This window comes from Anopheles maculipalpis, chromosome 2RL, assembly GCF_943734695.1.
Source record: "Anopheles maculipalpis chromosome 2RL, idAnoMacuDA_375_x, whole genome shotgun sequence".
Lineage (NCBI taxonomy): Eukaryota > Metazoa > Arthropoda > Insecta > Diptera > Culicidae > Anopheles > Anopheles maculipalpis.
In genome coordinates, this window is record NC_064871.1 from 78157601 (window position 1) to 78177829 (window position 20229).

General features: G+C 44.3%; 3 protein-coding genes across 3 annotated transcripts in view; 2 read left to right on the top strand and 1 right to left on the bottom strand.

The window, feature by feature from the left end:
• Positions 1-20229, bottom strand: part of LOC126568590 (probable prefoldin subunit 6) — a 263741-nt gene that overhangs the window by 205894 nt on the left and 37618 nt on the right. The window lies entirely within an intron of this gene.
• Positions 1-20229, top strand: part of LOC126568117 (dual specificity protein phosphatase Mpk3) — a 31199-nt gene that overhangs the window by 10117 nt on the left and 853 nt on the right. The window contains exons 2-4 of the mRNA XM_050224535.1: positions 16182-16290; positions 19759-19954; positions 20037-20178. Coding sequence (XP_050080492.1) covers positions 16182-16290; positions 19759-19954; positions 20037-20178 — 447 coding nt within the window. The remainder of the gene's footprint in view (positions 1-16181; positions 16291-19758; positions 19955-20036; positions 20179-20229) is intronic.
• Positions 1-20229, top strand: part of LOC126568326 (uncharacterized) — a 59812-nt gene that overhangs the window by 5838 nt on the left and 33745 nt on the right. The window lies entirely within an intron of this gene.

Genomic DNA, 20229 nt, shown 5'->3' on the forward strand with positions numbered 1-20229 from the left:
CTCCTACCAAACAACGCGAAAAGCAGCTCCCCACATGTGAAGAAAATAATTTTCACAACCTCTTGCCTCATAACAGCATTTTCCGTTTTCGATAGGCATCATAACGACTTCATTATTAGGATTCGTTCACGCAACAATTTCCTTCCATTTTTATTAAATATTACCTTCCATTTGCTGAACAAATGTTTCCGTAGAGTTCAGCATATTGTTGGCAGATTCGGAAGATTCGAAGATCCAATCCCTAGGAAGATTCGAAACGGATTGGATCCTAATCCTAAGGACCCGACCCGATCGGATTCGAATCACATTAGGATTCGATTCAATTACCCCCCCAACACTAGTCCAGAATGGAGGAATATGGTGGCAGATACCGTATTTTGTCTGGCCCTGGCCCTGCTGCTTATCCATAATATTATCACTGAACGTTGCATGTTTTCTGCTCTTAACTTGTTCTTCAATTCCTGTATAAATTTTAGGAAAAATCCTTCTTTCGGACGTGTTTTCTACGGGGAAATTTTGCTAGGAGCCCAAAAATGAAGAGGTTTTTACTATCTAAATTTAGTCTATGTACAGTTTTCTGAGTGTCACTCATGCCAGTGACTCTCACTACTGCATCACTATGCCAGTGATTCACTACTCACTTCAGTGTACTCACTACTCACTTGACAGATTGCTGTTCGTTAAGTTTCTCCCTCGCCGTTGTGCGTAAACAATTCTCTATCTATGACTTTGCTCTGTGTCATGTATTAAACGTCTCCTGTCCTATTCATTGCACATACTAACAAAATATTTCTTGTAGGAATTTGTGAAACAATTTTGAAGGCTCTTTCCTCCCTACGTTGCATCTGCCACCCGTGACTTTCATACTAACTTTAAACCCTACTCTTCATCTACGAAAATCACTCCATCGGCTGAAACACTAGCTGCGAATGCAGAAATTGCAATTGCATATTCTTTTCGAGAAATCGAATGTGTCTCCAGCATTCGGTCGTTCAGGGTGCAAAATAGAACCTTTTCAGAGTATATATTTAAAGCTTCTTATTTCTATCGAAATCGTTGTGCGACATTCTTTCACCATAAACTGATAAAAACAATTTCTGATTTAATTTTCCCAACGATATTGCACAGTCTTCATCTATCCTATCTGTCGTTGGTTGGATGTTGTTTAGTTGGGCTCGAAAACGGTGTAAAATTCATGCTGGGGTTTCATGCAGGTCAGAGAATTGTGAACCAGAGTTCACCGGACTCCAAATCCCGTCCAGACCACCGTCTCTCTGTACGTAGGACTAGCTGAGTTTTAGGCTTGTCTAAAAAATTTATCGCGGAAATCAGTAATGGCAATTTAAGGCCTCTTGAGGTTGTGAGGGCCTAAAAAAGGTTTTCTAAATGTTGAAATACCTGCTTGCCGGAGGCTCTGATCGTGATAGAACCCGGAGTGGGAAGCAGCGTGTTAGTCGACGGCGACAACCTCGAGGTGGTAGAGGAGTTTTGCTATCTTGGGACTGAGTACACTATGAGACCGCACGAACTGTGAGATATATCGCACGCTGATTTCGCCGGGTGATCCTATATGGCCACGAGTCTTGGATCATCCGAGCGGAGGATGCAAACGCTCTTGGCGTGTCCGGACATCCTGACGGTGGCGAAGACCTGCAGGATATGAAGGCTGGGACATGTTATGCGGCCACGGACTCATGCCCCGCAAAGCAGATATTCGTCAGAGATCCCCAGTTCGGCACGAGGCGTCGGGGAGCACAGCGAATTCGTTAGCTGGATCAGGTGAAGGGAGACCTGTCGGAGATCGGGTGCCTACATGGATGGATGGGAAGCTGCTGCCAGGGATTGAGTTTCCTGGAGATCTATTGTTGACCGGGCCATGTCACGACGACGTGCTCTTTAAAAGAGCAGCCCAACATTGATGATAATGATGATGAAATATGTATGTTACATCAAACTAACTTTCATTCAGCTGACTGGATCGTACTCAGTTGATACCATGTCTTGTGTGTGTCATTGAACAATCCAATTAAATTTCAATGTTTCGGATTAATACTTCATCGGCATCTCGACACCCAATCGATGAAGCGATCATTTGCTACGAGTGTGTGGGTTTGTACTAATATCGATTGATGAAAGATGGAACCAGACTCCAAATAGGAAAGGCCATCCACACCTAACTCGAGGTGAAAGTTTACACTCAAACACACAAATGTGCTCTGTTTCGATTTTTCTTCCCTTTGCTCTATCACCCACACACACACACGGGGTACGGGGAACGGTTTTTCTTCCAAGGTCGGTCATTTATCTCGCTTTCGCTAGCGCGCGCAGCAACAAATCCGATCCGACAAAATCCCGCCGAGTCGTGTATCAGCGCGCGCGCGCGCCATGTGTTTTTAGGCAAAAGGGTTGCCTTTCTGACACAGCATGGAGGAACTGGTCAAACAAGCCGGGAAAGAAGAAGGAAACGAACTAATGTGTGTGATTGTTTACAGAGAGTGAGTGAGAGAGGGGTCGAGCAGGAACCGATTTTGGTTTTCTTCGTCGGGAAGATGTTTTGGGGCGGCAGTCGTTCCTCCTCCATCGCTTCTCCGGGGGCACCCAACACAGGTCTAATAAACGATGAAATCGGTCCAACGCACGCTTCCCTACTTGTACGATTGGCCCGGTACTGTGTGCTACGGTGGTGGTGGGTTCGCTTCATTGGATTCATCCGGTCCCCTACGATGGATGGTGGTGCGATGGATGGTTGTGGCCATTCCTTTCCCCTTTGGGCGCGAGGAGGACCGAGGGGCGTTTGCACTTTGTTTGATTAATTAATTTTGCGGCCGGACCCAGCTTGGTCCCGCACCACACACAAACCCTCCGACATATCATTCACATTCGGCCGAATTTCTTGGGTTGTGTTGTGCCCCCAAGAAGTAAGCAAACGCCCAAGAAAGAAAAAAAACCGCCCAATGCCGACATTTTATTCCACCGATGATTTATGGCGGGTTTTGTTTAGTTTGTTTTAAACAACCGTAAACAAAGTAATCATCCCCCAATGTTAAGGCCGTGTATTGGAAGCAACACACGATTGCTGCAAGCGGGAAGGAAAAACAAAAACCTCAAAAAATCCCAAAAATGAAGAAGTAAAACACACTCACACACACGGTGCCCCATTCGGAGCACGATTCAATAAGAAAATCATATGGTTGCGTTTCCGCTGCGGCAGTTATTCCCACAGCACAAGCAACAGCAGCATCATCATCAGCATGTGCGCGGACATGGTGTGGTATCGTCATCATCTTTTCTTGGCTTTTGATTTCTTTTTCCCTCCGCGCTCCTCCGGGACACTCTCTTCCCGTGTACGGTACACACAAACGAGAAGGCCGTTCATGTGTTGTCAACGGAAACATACACCCATCACACACAGGCAGGCCTTTCCCATTTTCTCTCGCCCCTAATTCCCTTCTGCTGTTCTGTGTCTTCTAATTTCCATTTCCAACTTCCGGCTCGTGTGCACACAGCGAACGAGCGACCGTTTGGGAATCGTATGTTGCAACCGGAAGCAGCAAAAGCCAAGCAGAAGACGATGTGTGAAGTAAAGAAAAGCTGTTTAGAAAGGCAAAAGAAAACAGGAGTGAATAGAATGATTAGTTGTACAAGTTTGGTTCTTCCGTTCTGTTGTGTTTGTTATTTCATCTCTATTTTCTTGGTAGTTTGTATTGGTTTATCCTTTTTTTTGCGGCTGTCTTTCTCTTTCTCTCTTTAGTTTTTTTTTATGTTTTCAATTGTATTTTATTTGTCTGAAATTTGTACTCTAATAGCTTACATCTTTTCGGCTTTTTATAGGCTGTGAACCTTTTTTGTTTCATTTCCATGTCAGCCGTAATTTGTTTATCCCTTCTTTTATTCTGTTTTTTTTTTAATACACTTCTTAGTAGGTTTTTTTTATTTTCATTACTTTTTTACCTTTTGTATCTACCTTGTTTCCTTTTTTTCTACAATTTTCCTTATTGATCCATAAATTTGTCCCATTTATATGGTTTTGTTTTACGTAATCAAAGTTATTTTTCATGCTTTTTGATTATTTTTCTATTTCGTAATCAGTTTATTTGTTTCCTGGTTTTTTAATACTTTTTTTATCAATTTTCTTCAATTTAATATCTTTTCCATTTCACAATCTCGTTTATTTACATTTTTACTTTGTTTTTACTTGATTTATTTTTTTTTTTGTAGTAAGACTTTCTACATTTTTACATGTTATTATATTTTTCAATCTGTATCCATCTTTTTTCTATTTTTTTATCAATTTTTTTTTTGTCGGGCTCCCCGTTCTTTATGAATAAGAAAAAAGGTCTGCAAATTTTAATTACATGATGGAACATCACATCACTCCACTATTCCGGTTCCGTTTTCTTCTCTTTTTTTTGTATCTATTTCCTTCTACCTAATGATATCCTTTTCCATATAATTATGCTGTTCAAAAATGGAAAATCAAAACCCTCCCTTTTCCCAGGGGTTTGCTGACCTTGTTTCTCAGAACCGTCCACTGTTTGACGATAGCAAGCGGTAAGGACACCCATGCTCTCTCTCTCTCTCTCTCTCTCTCTCCCTCGAAGCGAAAAAGCGTGTCCTCAGTGTGACGCGTGCTGATTTGTTGTTTGCTGCATGTGTTGTCCCTCCTTTCCCCCCTCCCTTCGCCCCCCCCACGGGAGTGAGTGGATTCATTTGAAGCACAATAAAAACAGGCGTCTAAAACGTACGGTGTTGTGCCTGGCGGAAAATCGTTTTCGTAAAACCGTGTTACGTTTTCGGTTTGCCAAATTTCCATGGATTCTATTTCGATTGGATGGAATTTTCCATTCGCTACCATCATTTCACCCACCGTTTGCTGGATGGAACAGATTCCGGGAAGATAAACTTGCGTTGTTTCTTTTTTTTTTGTTGGCCTCTGCTGCGAAATGTGTGGTGGATGGGTGGTGGTTGCCCCGGGGAGTGTGTTGCTCGGGAGCTTTCTTTTTCGGTTGTGACGTGTCGTCGTGTTTTGCGTGTACCTCCTAGAAATAGATGTTTGATTATTGTAGGTAAATCATGCAAGGCACCGTATCTTGCCTGCGTTTGGCCACTGTACACTTAAGGGAGAAGAAGTTCCAGTTGGTTCCCGCAGCAGCAAATTACAGGGAATTCTACGTAATCAATACTTACGTAGCGTTTTCGCTTCAATACAGCTTAATTTTAATTGAATTTGTAGTTTTAATGTATTCCATTTTCCACTGCAGAGCAGCAACCACAAGTTTTGGGCGAATGATTAATTTCTTTGAAATGGAAAATTCAACCCACTTACGAAACGTTACATATATGTATGTAACGAGACACATTCGATCATACGATACAGGAGTATAGGGGCGAGCGAGTGAGCGAGCTACTACTACCTACACCGTGAGGAGACCACCGATAACACCAACGCGCAAAACCGGGTGGCCAGATGTTGATGTTATGAATCATCCTACGTTCTTTCAAGCAACAACAGAAAAAAAACCTGAACGAAACTTTTCGTCATCACAAACGCTTTTTTTTTGCTATGAAAAGCACAGCTTTTTCTTAGGAATTAAAAATAGTACCATTGTGGTGGGGAAGAAGAATTTCGTTCACGGTCGCCATGTGGTGAGGAAGAAGAATATCTTTTATCTGAATGTCCAGAGGCAGTCTGAAGATTCTAGATGTGAATCTTCCTTACTGGAACGTTGGAGACATCGGCGGCCTTACCCTTTGGTAGGGGGACTCTCGATGCTCATCGGCGGCGAGCAAGTCGGCCAGGCGACTTTGGATATTCAGAAGGAAAATACCTTTACAGACAGATTGGAGGATTGAGGCCTTAACTTGGGTAGGGGGACACTCAAACCTCTAGAAAGAATTGAACGCAAGGTGCAGCTTGTAGCGCACCTTCTCTCTACACTGCTCTCTAACAGGTTGGCTGATAAGTGCCCGGTCTAACAAAGAAAAACACATTTTTTTGTCAAAATTCGTTTTTATTATTCAACATAGTTCCCTTCAAGAGCGATACAACGATTATAACGACCTTTCCAATTTTTTGATACCATTTTGGTAGTACTCCTTCGGTTTTGCCTCAAAATAGGCCTCAGTTTCGGCGACCACCTCTTCATTGCAGCCAAATTTTTTCCCTGCGAGCATCCTTTTGAGGTCTGAGAACAAGAAAAAGTCGCTGGGGGCCCGATCTGGAGAATACGGTGGGTGGGGAAGCAATTCGAAGCCCAATTCATGAATTTTTGCCATCGTTCTCAATGACTTGTGGCACGGTGCGTTGTCTTGGTGGAACAACACTTTCTTTCTTCTTCGTTCTTTTTTCGTTCATCAAGCAACCAAAAGTTGCTTAACAAAAGACGCTCTGTCTCACAAACTAATTGACATACAGACGTCAAATTTTGACACGAATCATTTGAAGGTTGGTGCTATATAAAAATAATATGCATTTAATACTAGCGGCGCCATCTATGTGTCAGACCGGGGACTTATCAGCCAACCTGTTAGACAGCTCCCTATACAGCTTTATTTATACCCAATTCCTACAATAGTTTTGCTCGTTTTGTTTTGTAACCAAAAATTGTTCCTTCATGGTTTTTCTTTTTGTTTTGTTAAACATTTTGTACAAAATTGTCAGGGCACGATTTTCACCCGATCTCTCCAATTCCTTCGGGCTTCGCGGATGGCATCGACATCATGTGTGTGAGGCGTATACCGGACTGAAACGCGAGGCCCATAGAATTGGATTGAGCATCAATGCGAGGAAGACAGAATACCTGCTTGCCGGAGGCTCTGACCGTGATAGAGCCCGCCTCGGAAGCAGAGTATCAGTTGACGGTGGTAGAGGAGCTCTGCTACCTTGGTACGAACTGACAACTTCGGACAACAACGTAAGTAGCGAAATCCGAAAGCACATTGCTCTGATAAATCGTCCATACTACGGACTCCACATACTCCTGCGATCTAAAAAACTCCAACAACACACGGAATGCAAGATATACCGCATCTTGATACGTCCGGTGGTCCTGTACGGAGACGATTCCTGGACTATGCTAACGGAGGACGCCAATGCACTCGCCAGTTTCTAACGGCGGGTACTAAGGACGTGTGGCGAAGGAGAATGAGCCACGAGCTAGCTGAGCTGTTTGGCGGTGCTGCTATCCTGACGGTAGTCTAAGCCGGAAGGATACGTTGGCTGGGAAACGTGATGAGAATGCCGGACTCATGCCCCACCAGAAAAGAGAAGTAGAGAAGCAAGGGCGATCTCGTTGGTTGGATCAAGTGGAGTCAAACCTGTCGGAGATCGGATGCAGCCAAGGGTGGAGGACCGCAGCCCTAGACCGAATTTTCTGGAAACTGATTGGCGACCTGGTCAAAAACAAGAAGTACGCTTGTTGTATGCGGGATAATGTACACTCTAGTGAAATGTTTAGCAAAAGTGCTACAATTGTACTAACGAAACTAATATTCTGATAATGTGAGGCGAAACCAAAGCAATTGAAGAAACTTTTATTCTCGTGACCAGACAACTGTCACGCGACAGACACTCGAAGTTTGTATTATGCCCTCCCAACACTGGGACAGCACACAAACAAGAGCGCTTGAGAGAGCGAGAGAGACATATCCTCCCAAAATAGAGAATATCCGTCCGTAGATCGGGCTGCAAAAGGATGCGCAGGTGTGTGTATAGGGACGACATGTCTGTACGCTTTCGCTTTCTTTTCGAGCTTTTTTCTTATGTTTGTTTTGCGTCTTTTGCGGATAGAAAAGTGAAGGCGCGTGTGTGTGGGCGCAAGCTGGAATTGGATGGAAAACTACCCAAAATCGATGATAGCGCGCAATGATCATGCTGATGACGGTGAAGATGAGAAACACGCCAAAACTTCCTTGCGCTTTCTCTCGCTCCCCTTACCTTTGCACCTATTCTACACCTTGGTGGAGGCGCCCAGTAGGTTGTCCTTTCTTTCGGTTCTGCCAGCCCCGTGTGCTGCGGGTTGTTTTTGCTATTTTGCCTGGTGTTAGCTGCGTGGGAGCGAACAACCGCCTGCCGCCGTTGTTGAAAAGCGTGGGCGTACGTATCAGCTCATTTACCGCTGGTCCTTGTTGCGGTGTTCGGGGTATACTATGCGCGTGTGGTAGTGGTTATTTTCCGCCACTCCAAATCCTTGATCGTTGAGCTTCGGGCAGCAGCAGCAGCAGCACCAGCAGCAAAAAAAAAGCATTATCTTCTCATGCGCCCTTGGTTCGGGTGGGCGGACGGATTTTCTGTGGAGGCGGCTTTTGGTACGAAAAAAGAATCGTCCCTCGCAATCTGTCCAACGCATCGCGAGCTTTTAGTCCTGCTGGCCTTTGCTGGGGGTGGAGAGGAGCGTACCGAGCGTACCGAGCCACGGTCAAACGTAGGTGTGTGTGTGTGTGTAGGCGTCGTGAGACTTTTTCTAAGGTAACACACAGGTCGACTTTTCTTTGCAACACACACACACACACACACACGTATAAGGGCGAGTGGGGAACCGAAAATCACAAAATAAATCGAGCTGGCGTCAACAGACATCGGGTCCCTCCCTTATTAAGGTCCTAAGCCTGGTGGCGATGTTGCTGCTGCTGCTTGTGATGTTGACCTTTTTTTTTTTTTTTGTTGTAGCACTAACCTGGCACAGATTAATACTGTGAGGACACACACAAGCTACTAGGAGCTGACGAAAATGGGCGACAAGAAATTGCTGCTGCCCACATCCCAATATTGCTAAAGCAGAAAACTTCAGGCCAAGGATAATACGATTCCATTCTTTGATTTCAATTTTCACGTAGGAGGACAACCGAAACCGTGTGGTACACCGTATGAATTTTTGTTTTTTGTTTTCTGGTAGAAATCCCTCTGTCTTCTGCATACGATTCGGATTTAAATTGTTTTGTACCGTGAATTTTCTCGTTTTACCTACTGTTTTTAGGCGTCGGCTGTTAAGCAGATGCAAGTCGGCAATCGTGTGCGATTATCTCCAACAGAGGCTCTCTCTGCGGTGTAGAATGTGTGTGTGTGTCTGTTGATAAACATTTGTTGTGTAAAATCAAAAGCGGGCGCCTGGTACCTCACACCACCTAGCTGGCTGCGTACGTGCTTTGTTAGTGATTTCGCCCTGAAAACAGAAGATTTCATCACATTATTTTAGTATCACATATCTCGATTGATCGACAGCGTTCTTTAGAAACGTCAATTTACATTCGCTCCACTCGAACGGTGAAGCTTTGCTGCGCTGACGTCACGGACGTATGACGTAATTCGGAGCAAGCTTCTTACGATGAATTTCACCACACATATACACACACACCAAACAGAGACCCAATAAAGAACTCCATTATGACGCTATAACTGCACGCGTTCTTGGTGCTTCTGCTCACGCTTCACGCTTGAGGAAGCGTAGCTTCCGTTTCTGACGAAGCTGTCGTTCTTTGTTCGCCGTTCTTTGGTGGTGGTGGTGGTGGCAAAAAGATGTATAAAAATGAACCACTTAAGAACGTTAGAGGGCATTTTTAGTGCTCAATGTTGGAATGTGTGTCTATGTGTCTGTGAAATTAGTTCAGCTTTCGTGGAAGCCTTTGTTTCCTTGAAGGAGGGCAGCTGGTAGCTGGGTAACATGGTGGAAAAACGTATTGTTTTGCGTTTCGGTTCGGTTGTGTCGGAATGCTATTTCCTGCTATCGGACGATGATTTCCGACTAACCAAATGTTCGGTTGGCGTCCGTCTTAAAGAGCAGCGGGTTAACCGTGCACGTTATCGTACGAAATAGAATCGGAAAGATTAGAAATTGTTACAACTTTGCCCTTTTTCTTTAATCAAATAAAGCTGGAATCGGACGCGCGGCGGCAATGTTTCATTGTTCCAACTACATCGGTCAACGGTGTAGGGGTTGATGGGCGCGTGTCTGTGCGCCGTCAGCGCTGCCTAGCCTAGCGTGCCGACGATACATTAAGAAAACATTGTTTAATCCAAGTGTGGATGTATAAGCAACACGCGATCGTGTTTTGCCGCCCTACAAGAACAACGGTCTCCTCCACCCGGCACTTTAACCTTTACCGTGTGGCACGCCATGCGTGATGGAAAGTGTTTCACGTTCCGGTACGAGCACATGAACCACGCTTTTATGAATTACCATGTGCAGAATGGCATTAGAAGGTGTGTCTTTTTTCTAGCCGTTGACTTCCTGTTGCCATTCATTGTATTGGGAAATTGCAAAATTGATAGCTTTTTCCTTTGTTTTAACGCTTTTTTTTTTTGGGATAAATTATTTTAATATTCAATTTGGCTAGAAAAATTCGTCTGAAAATTGTTTAAACAAAAAGAAACAAAAGCCACACACGAATTCATTCACCTCTCTCTGTCGGCGCCCTCTTTAACTGTTTATTCATATATTTTTTCAAAATGAATTTAAAAAAAAACTCCACTTTTCATTCACACTCACGCACTGTGCTAAGGTTCGTTCGTTCGTTCGTTCAGCTTTTTTCCACTATTTTTCGCTGCTCTCTCTGCTCTATGTCGTAATCTATATTCCTATTCTTCGCCACCACCGTTCACCTCCCCATAAAAACGAACAAACAAAAATCCCACACTTTTGCCACCCCAAACCCCAAACCAGTTCCCCCCGCCGAACCTTTTTGGCGAGCAGAAATCGATACACAACAATTTTCTGAATGAATCCCACGCGATAATTTTTGCCTTTCTGCCCAGCAGCAAGCAAGCAAAGCAGTTTGGGGCATGCGCAGTCTCCCCCCCTCCCGCTCCAAGCCCAGCAGAAATATTGTGTAAGGGCGTTTTAAGCTCCCCGACTGTCTCCCACTCCAGAGCAGCTTCCACTTTCCCTTCCACGATATACAACAAGAGCGAGAGAGAGAGAGAGAGAGTGAGAAAGGGAAGAGCGAAAGCATCGTAAAAATCGTCTTTTTCAATGAACCACCATGTGGCGCACACTGTTGTCTCGGGGGATATTTTTGCGCTGAGTGGCACTTGTGTCTAATGCTGGGACCAGAAACCGTTTTGCTGGCCTGTTGGTGCGTTTCTGATGATGGATATGTGTAAACAGTGACAAATTATTGAAGGATGTCCTCCGCTTCGACTATGCTGTCTTTCGTAGGATGAATCGTGTAGTGATTGATTGTAAATAAACTATTGATTGTTTTATATTTTCTTAAGTAGGAAGAGACAGATAATGAGAGAAAGATAAAGAAACACCTATTCCAACCTAGTAAATAGTGTGGAAAGCTGTTAAGAGGCCATTTTAGATCAACGACTACAACCGGCCGGCCACCGACCGACACCATTAAACCACGAAAGCGAAGAAACGGCTGGCGAAGAAGCAACAAAAGCACACTCCACCGGCTGGCGGCGAAGAAGAAATGGTGCAATAAAAAAGCTTATGAATGAAACTTCACCCACGCAGAGAGACAGCAAGAGCAGCTAGCCATCCCCTCCCACACGGCTACTCTTGTGTTCGCACTGTCCGCGTGTGTCTCGTCCGAGGGGACAGCCTCTCTCGGTTGGTTGTTGGATGCCGGTTGGGTAGGGTAGTAATTTGCACAACGAAAAGACACGTCCACGTTCGTTCCATTAAGGCGATGTGGCGTGGCAATTTAACCGTATGCCCTGTAATAAAGGAATTTGCCTGGAGTAAACATTGGACGTAAACCGTTCAGCGCTCTCCGATGACTGTTTGATGTGTGTGTGCGTATGGCGCGACTGCACCGAGTACTGAATTTATTCTGCTCTAGAGAACCTCGTGTTCACGGGAACTGGAATTTTCTATTGCCTGCTCACAAAGAAGTTTGTTTGGAAGTCGAGAAACCTATAAAAACTGTCTAATTTTATATGTCGAGCAGCACCGTATCACCCGAATTCGGGGGATGTTGAGCAGAGCAACTGACAGCTGTCATTTTCGTGGCGTGGAAAGTGTTGAATGACGCGTCGAATGCATCTACTATCCTTGTGTATACTTCTTGCTTGTGTTCTTACCCTTGAAACAATTAACTAAAGTACTTCTTCTTGGCTTAACGTCCTCTAAGGTCACTCCAACAACCACATCAACATCGGTGTGTGGTATTGTTTCCAATCGTCAAAAATATAATAACTGTCAAATTCAAATGGCTCGTCGATTACATCCGCAAACCTTGTGTATACTTTGTACATGAATTCCTACCCTCACAAATGATTCACTTTAATACCTTATCCAGCATCTATTTAACTCTTCTTATAAAGAATAAAAGGACGACATCAAGAAACATCAGTCGATGGTACTACCAATCTACGGGTAATCATTTCAGGGATGGCAGGAATTGCCGGCCGCGACTTCTTGAGATGCTTCTTCTTTTAGGCTTAACGACCTTCTAGGTCACGCCGGCCATCGACTGGTTTACTAGACTTGCCGATACCAGGCAGTTGGAAGACTAACTCTTCACTACGGAAGAACGGTCCGAATTGGATATGAACCCTGGTCCTGCCGTGTGAAGACTGGCGCAGCTGTCGCCTATACCATCCACCGGGTCGGGCCCCGAAATTCCCCCCGAAACCTCTAGAAATTGTAAAGCCAAAAAATATGGAAAAGATCAAGGTTTAGTATATCAAGGTGTTAACATTAGTAGAAGAGTGTTCTTTCTTCACAAAAGTGTAGGAAATTTTTAAGTTAAATGATCCTCAAGTCAGTTTTTTCGAGACGGCCAAAAACCTAAGGAAATATTAAGTAATATTTGCTTCTTCTATTATTATGATTTTTATAGCTGTATGAGACCACCAATCTGTTACCAAATATCGATATCTGACAAGCAGCTCCATAAACTCCTGCTCCTACTTAAACATTTTAAAATTGTAATACGAATCAAGTATCAAGTAATACTTTTATTTATATTTTTGAATTACCATGATCAAGCTATACTTTTTAAACACATTAAAAAGGACATTACTTAGCTCCATTAGGTCCAAGCTTCTCGCTTAACAATTCACCTAATTAGCAATCTCTTTTCGGTAGGTTTCTTACGATATTTGATGTTGTTTTTTTGTGCCATTCACCTTTTTTACCACTGCCACAGCTTCATCACGTTTGTTTAGTGGCAATGTTTTTTGTTATCCAACCTGCCGGAACCACCTACACCTTCATAACGGGGGTCATAACGAGGGCACGAAACAAATGCACCTACGAGAAGCTGACTTCTATTGGATTTGGTCCCATATGCTTTTCCGATCGCGAACTCCAGCTCCAATCGCTTCATAATTAGACCAAAGTATTTTGTGTGGTTAGCTGAGCTGTGTGTGTGTGTATTTTCGTGCAGAAATGTCTGCACTTGACGGTGCGGCTTGCAAAAAAAAAACAACCTGAGCCCGGAAATGAGGCCGCGTGGGATGACAGATATTCAATCACAGGCTTTATTGAGTGGACTAAGCCCACGGACCTTAGTTAAGCTTTACTAAAATGGAAATTTAGGTCAGAAATGAACCGGGCTTGGTTGTTTTGCTTTAGTTTGATATTTTAATAATTTTACGTTTTCAACGTTTTCCACCATCGCTTCCTTTCTGCTCCATACTAGCGTTCCCGGTCTCTATTCTAGTGAGAAACATTTGGAAAAAGCATTTGTACAACATCCAGTTTTGTTTATTATCCAGCAATTCATTTACAAATAAGAAAAGAGCAAAACATGAATCTACATTCCCTATTGGCGTTGTACAAACAGTTTTCAATTAAAAAGGTCAATTAAAAATAACAAAGCTCGCCTCGAACAGCAGTCAACTGTCGAGCGCAAACAGCAGTGTGGCGCCGGGATTGGGTAAGAAAAAGCTTTGCTGCAAGCATATTTTTAACCCACCGATCGGAAAATGGCATCATCCCCAATAGGAAATGGGTGTACATAGGTGTGCCACTGTGTGTCACTTCGCTATGTGCCACGTTTCCCATTCATTCATAGCAAACCCCGCGAGTGCGCGTGGTGCTGTTCGTGCTGCAGCTTATCTTAAAATTGAATGCTAAACATAGCCTGCTGCTGCTTGCTACTGCTTGCTACTGCTTGATAGAACAGGACACACACAGAACCCGCTGGTGCACTGACTGACTGGTGGTAGCGTCCTGGCGAAGCAAAGTCCCTATTTCGAATTGCTAAAATTAGACATCCATCACAAATCCATCTCGCGCAGACAAACGGACGTTTTTCGAAACCGTTGCAACTCGCTCACCCATCGTGGGCGTCCTTTGCATTCGGGACAGTGTAGTTTGTGATTGTGCGAAGGAGCAAAGGAATGGAATCCTTTCCCGCCAGCCAACCCAAAAGAACAAAAAAAAAGGAAAATTACGGCCCCGTGAAAGCCTTCTGCGAACGGTTTGGAAAATGGAATGATTTTTCATCCCACCTTCGCTCTGCTCCTAAAAATAAGTTTACTCAATGAATCCCTCCTCTTCCCCTTTTGTAGTCCCCCCCCCTCCCTCCCTCCCCCACACACCTTATGTAGCCTGCAAAAGCATCAAGAACTTCCCACGCTAGAATTCTGCGCCAGGGGTGTCGTGATTTTCTAGCCAGGCAAACCAGGTGGGTCTGGACAAAGTTTGGCGAACCTTTGGGGTAGGGGTAGGTAATGGGGTCAATATAACTGCTACTGTGTGTCCTTGTGTATCCACACAGGATTCTATGTACAAGTTGCTTCAATTGCTCTAGAGAAGAGAGAGAGAGAGAGAGATCGTCCTGAGAGACCATTCTATTCTAAATCGAGAGAGAGAGAAAGAGAGAGATCTTACTTTCTTTCACTGTCTTTCTCGAGTTGGACGAGGGACGATGATTCATTCAAGCTTATGTACACGTCTAGTATCGATCCGGTGCTATTATGTGGTGTGCGAGACAAAAAAAAACCTCTTTGTGATGCTAGAACGATGGCGTCAGAACACGAAACCGGCCACTTCTAGGTAGAATAAAGAATTCCACCTAGCAACATCGTTTGCTCCACACTCCCGCCAATTTCGGTGCAGTGAAGAGAAGCCACTTGTATCCAAATGAGCTCCGGGATACATAGAGCCATCTCCTCCGTGGATGGCAAATGCTTTCAACGCCCACAGTCAGGCTTTTATACGTCGCGCAGAGGAGGGGGTGGACTTCGGAGCTCTATATTCCGAGCCACCCTCTGCCGGTAAAATAAGGTTTTTTCGCCCACGCCGCACTTTTCGTGGCTCGGGCTCGGCGGAGAGCACTCCGCTTACTTTCGGTTTCTGTTTTGATCGTGTTAGAGCACGCACAAACGCACACGTGCCTACAATGTACTGTGTGTGTATGTGTGTGTGTGTGTGTGTGTGTATGTGTGAGTGTGTGTCTGTGTAGGCGCCACACACACAACACGTTATGTTCGGGGTAGTAAGCAGCAAACGCTTTAGGGTAGCAGCTTTGGATTCGAGTGTTGGTGTGCCAGCCATGTACGTGTGTAGGTACGATCATTATCGCAGTGTAACATTCCCCACTCCCCATCCCCCCCCCCCCCCCTCACTCCCATGCTTTTGGAATTGGTGAGTAAACTTTTACATTCCTTTCACACGCCACACACCCACCCACAAGCGCTTGCTGCTCACGGATTCACCGATCCAGCAGAGCAAGGACGTCACATGCGAGCCGGGAACGATGAAAAGATGAATGAACGAGAAGCCCATGAATGAATTTGGTTCGGGTGTAAAGAGCAACGAAGGGAAGGGAGGGAATAGAGGGAAATGAGAGAGAGAGAGAGGGTGGTTTACGTAGGCGAGAACCGTGTCTCTACTCGAACGTACGCAGCCAACCGAGCAGCATCAGCAAGCGTGGTTGATGGTGCGGTAGTATACATGCGCGCCCATTTATATACATATAGTACGTCCTGGATTGAGTTGTAATGGTCTCTACAAGGGAAAGGGAATCTGCTTCTATCAGAACTTCCAAAAAGCTCTGAAATATCAAGAAGAGAGAATTGAAAAAAAAAACTCAATAATAACAGTTACCCGGAAGTGGCGTCGTTTGAGTTTGGCTGGGACATAGACACTGACTGACTGCCTCATATTTTAGCGATGCGTGCTCGAACAAATTTCATTCTCGAAACTTAAAACACCGGTCGCAACAACAACTAATGCCAGCGTTTATGTTTTTGTTCTTGCTTTTCTTCCCCACGTGTGTAGGTGGCTATGCTAACTTTCGTCAGTCATTTCCGGAGTGGTGCGAGGATGAAGTCATCAACGCAAAGCTGCAGACGGCCTGTGCCGCAACGGAGCAACTGATGGGATTAAGGTAAATAATGTAGGAATTCGGAAGAATTTTTGAGGGTGGTTTGCAGCGTGTCGTGCCCGGGATTTTTGTTTGTTTAGTGAATTACATTGTGTAAGCTGCTCTGATTGGGACAAGTGTTTCGTTTGTGCTTGGTCTATTTTATATAAGCTTTTACATTGTGGGTTTTCAATTGATTTTTTCTATTTGTTAATAGAAAATATATTTATTTGATTTCATTTTTAAAATGCGTTAATTATTTTTTCGCGACCAAATGCGACCATCTAAAGGCTTAAGAAACTTTTTGATACCACGTGGTTGGATAGTAAAATGGCTGTCTTTATATGACAGACCCAGGGTTCGAATCCCATCCGGATCATTTCCTCGCAGTGAGGACTGAACTGACTATCCATCCCAATTGCGTGATATCAGCACGTGTATGAAGCCATCACATATCCGGCGTGTCTTAATAGGTCGTTAAGACAATAAGAAGAAGAAGGAGTTGCATAGCAGTCCCTAGGGGAGAGGATTTGATCCTTGGTCTTGCCGTTTGAAGACCGATGTCACCTCATCAGTTGGATCTCTCGTAAGAAATACGCAATTCTAAGTTCCAATTCATTAAGTTAACTAAAACTTACAGACATCTTGGGATACTTGGAAAGAAAACCAAACAGTAGGAAGCATAAAAATAGACCAAAAAAGTAGAGTAAAGTTGTAACTGTTCCCTCCACCCCAGTTAACTATTTCTGCACGACGGCGTACGTACGCACGCACGCAGCCTAATTTGGTTGAAGTAGAGCAACAAACAAGCAATCTCGCCTACTTGTTCAAAGAATCAAAGTAATGTGAAACCTCCGAATGGTAAAATTGTTGTTACTACTCTCCTTCCCTCTTCCACCCTGTCCCTTTCTCTCTATCTCTCTCTCGGAATCCTCAAGTCTGGCAAGGTTATTTCTTACTTCCTACCAGGTATTTCGATAGCTGCGGAGGTTGTAAGAAATAAAATAAAAACGTTACAAAAGGACAACCAAGAAAGGGCCGCCGACGGTTAGACACTGCCAGAAGGCGGAGAAAGTGATCCGGTTGTTGTGTAGTAGGCTGACAGGTTGGGAGGATATATTTATATTACCCCACTCCCTTCTTTCCCTTCCACATCAGCACCAGGAGGACCAGGGCTAAAACATCTTTCGTCCTTACGTTTTTGCTGTCGTCAGTTTGCGTAGGTTGCAAGTGAAGCGGTTGGAGTAAGCGAAAAAGAGAGATGGTAATAACACCCAACCCACGGCGCAACTTCGCCACGAGGTTCATCTGGTCTACCATTTACAACCGCGCAGTTACATGACGGCTCCCACTCTCTCTTTCTTTCCCAAACGTTCTCTCATTCACACACACACACACTCTGCTGGGTAGACGCCGAGCTTCATTGAGTAGCACAAGTTGTGTTGGTTACTACGATCCGTTTCAGCTTGCACTGCTGCGCGCTGCTGCTGCGTCGTCAATGGTTCCTTCGACTGGGTCCGTCAGAGTACGTTCGGCCGGCTACCACACCGGAAGGTTAATGACAAGAACGTTTGTAGCGTAGCGTTATTTTCGCAGTCTACGTGTGCGACCAGAAGCGAACGGGGTAGACCACAGTACACAGATGCAGTTGTTCGTCCGGTGAGGACGCACGGACTGCGGTGGTGAACAAATAGCCTAACATGGCGTAGAGAAGAAGGAAGTGGGTGACGCTTTTGGTGGTGTATAGTGGCTTCGATGTTGAACGTTTACACATATCAGAGCGGTTTTAGAGTGGTTTGCTTTTTAGTGGTTAAGTGTTCGTTTGTGAGATAGCTTAGTGGAGCATAGAACATCGTCGAAAAATGAAGATGTGTATAGCAAGGAGGTGAGCAAAATACGTGGCGTGGCCCATCAAATATACCGTCTTTAAATGTTGTGCGCAACGGTGCTATTGGCATAATATCTCCCAGAAATATGTCTCAAAAGTTCGCGTGATGATACGATTACATATCCCGCACGTCCTTCGACAGTGATACCTAAAGGTTACGCTGTGTTGCGATAACCGCTTTCGGTGAAGAGGGATATACACGATAAAACTGCACACCACTAGGAATACCACAACACATGAATCTTGCTCGTACGGTGGTGGCGCTTAAAGATGGAGACACAGCAACGGCAGAAGCAGCAGAAGCAGCAAATCCTACAGTGGCAGCAGCAGCAGCAGCAGCAACGAGATCAGCAATAACGGCGGCATGTCTCAGTACGATCGCATCTCCCGTAGTACGCACAGGCAGTTTGTATAGCTTTCGCACCAGCCGAAGGTAATTTTCGGAGGAGTACGGAAGGTGATGAGCGGCGTTGAGACGTTGGTGTTGGAGTATTGGAGGAAACTCATGTGGTCACAAATGCATCTTCAAGTACTATTTCAGGATTGTAAAGCCTATGGACTAGCGTGTATGCAAAGTGTGTTTCAGGTCTGATTAAAAATGATTTAATTAATTGGTGAAAAATTTAGCTAGATTTTGAACATAGATTCTTACTCTTTCCATCCTTTCAGCTTTGGTTTTTTACCTCAATATGTTGCTACTTCTATTAAGTCAACCGACGGTTGTGTAACAGAGCCGATATGTTGTGCCCCTAGCCCTTGAAACATATTCATAGGAAGTTTTGTTCCGGGCTTACATGATCGATACTCTTAATAAATGACAAGCAATGTTGGAGGGTTGACCACTTACCATAATGCTCTATTTACTTCACTTTCCATATCCTACTTGGTGCTTAGGAACCCATTAAGGCAATAATGAGCAAAGTATTCATCAAGTAGATTCAAGTAAATTGTCCTATAAAATTGACGTCTCACAGTGCTGCACGCAAGCCATTCTACTGGGGAGGACTTCTCGAATCTATTTTAACTCTAATGAAAAGAATTATCTAATTCCATTTAGCAACAAAACACCCGTGAACATATCAACTATGAAATTGAACCAAACACTTACGCCTAAATGTATGAAATTCGTTTAAAAAAGTCGGCCAGGTTGGGTGGTTAGTTAAGTTTGCCGGGACTTCGAGTAATTTGTCTTAATTTGTTTCCTACCAATTCGATGTATCTGCTGGTATAGTGGTAACGGTGTCATGCATATCATCATATCATCTCAAAAAGAGACAAACCATGACGCAATACAGATTGCATACTTTGAGGCGACTAAGGTTCTTAAAATATACAAATCACAACGTGGATTTAGTATTATGTAAGGTATGAGAAAATACACTGATTATTAGGAGAAAAGAGAGAGAGAGAAAGAGAACTAAAAGTTGTAAAATTTTGTGTGTGCAGATTCCATTTACTGTTTACTCCCGATCACAATAATCCCGTATACAAAGAGTACTGCTTCTAAGAATATTACTACGCACGATACTAAGAAACAATTGCATGTAACGACTCTTTATACTTACCGTTCCATTCTTCCTTTTTTCTTTGCTTTCCCATCACAGATCCCTCCGCATTTCGATCCCATTCTCGGACTCGGCGTGCAGCAGCAGCACCGAATCGTCCGATTGTGAAAGCAGCACCAACTACCTGTCCGAGGCGGCCGTTAGCGTCGAACCGGTGGAAATACTGCCCGGTCTGTTCCTCGGTAATGCATCGCACAGCGAGGATCTGAAGTCGCTGAAAAAGTACAACATTAAAGTAAGTGTGTGTGTGTGTGTGTGTGTGCAAATGTCGTCAGTAGGTAGAGGATTGATCCTAACGTTTTGAATTCGCCCAACAGTACATTCTGAACGTGACACCGGATTTGCCGAATGTGTTCGAACGGGACGGCCAGATACGCTATCTGCAGATACCGATCACCGATCATTGGTCGCAGGCAGGAGATCTAGCGAACCATTTTCCGGATGCGATCAAGTTTATTGGTAAGTTAACTAGGACATTCGGATGATTTACAAAAAAAAACTCTTTACTAA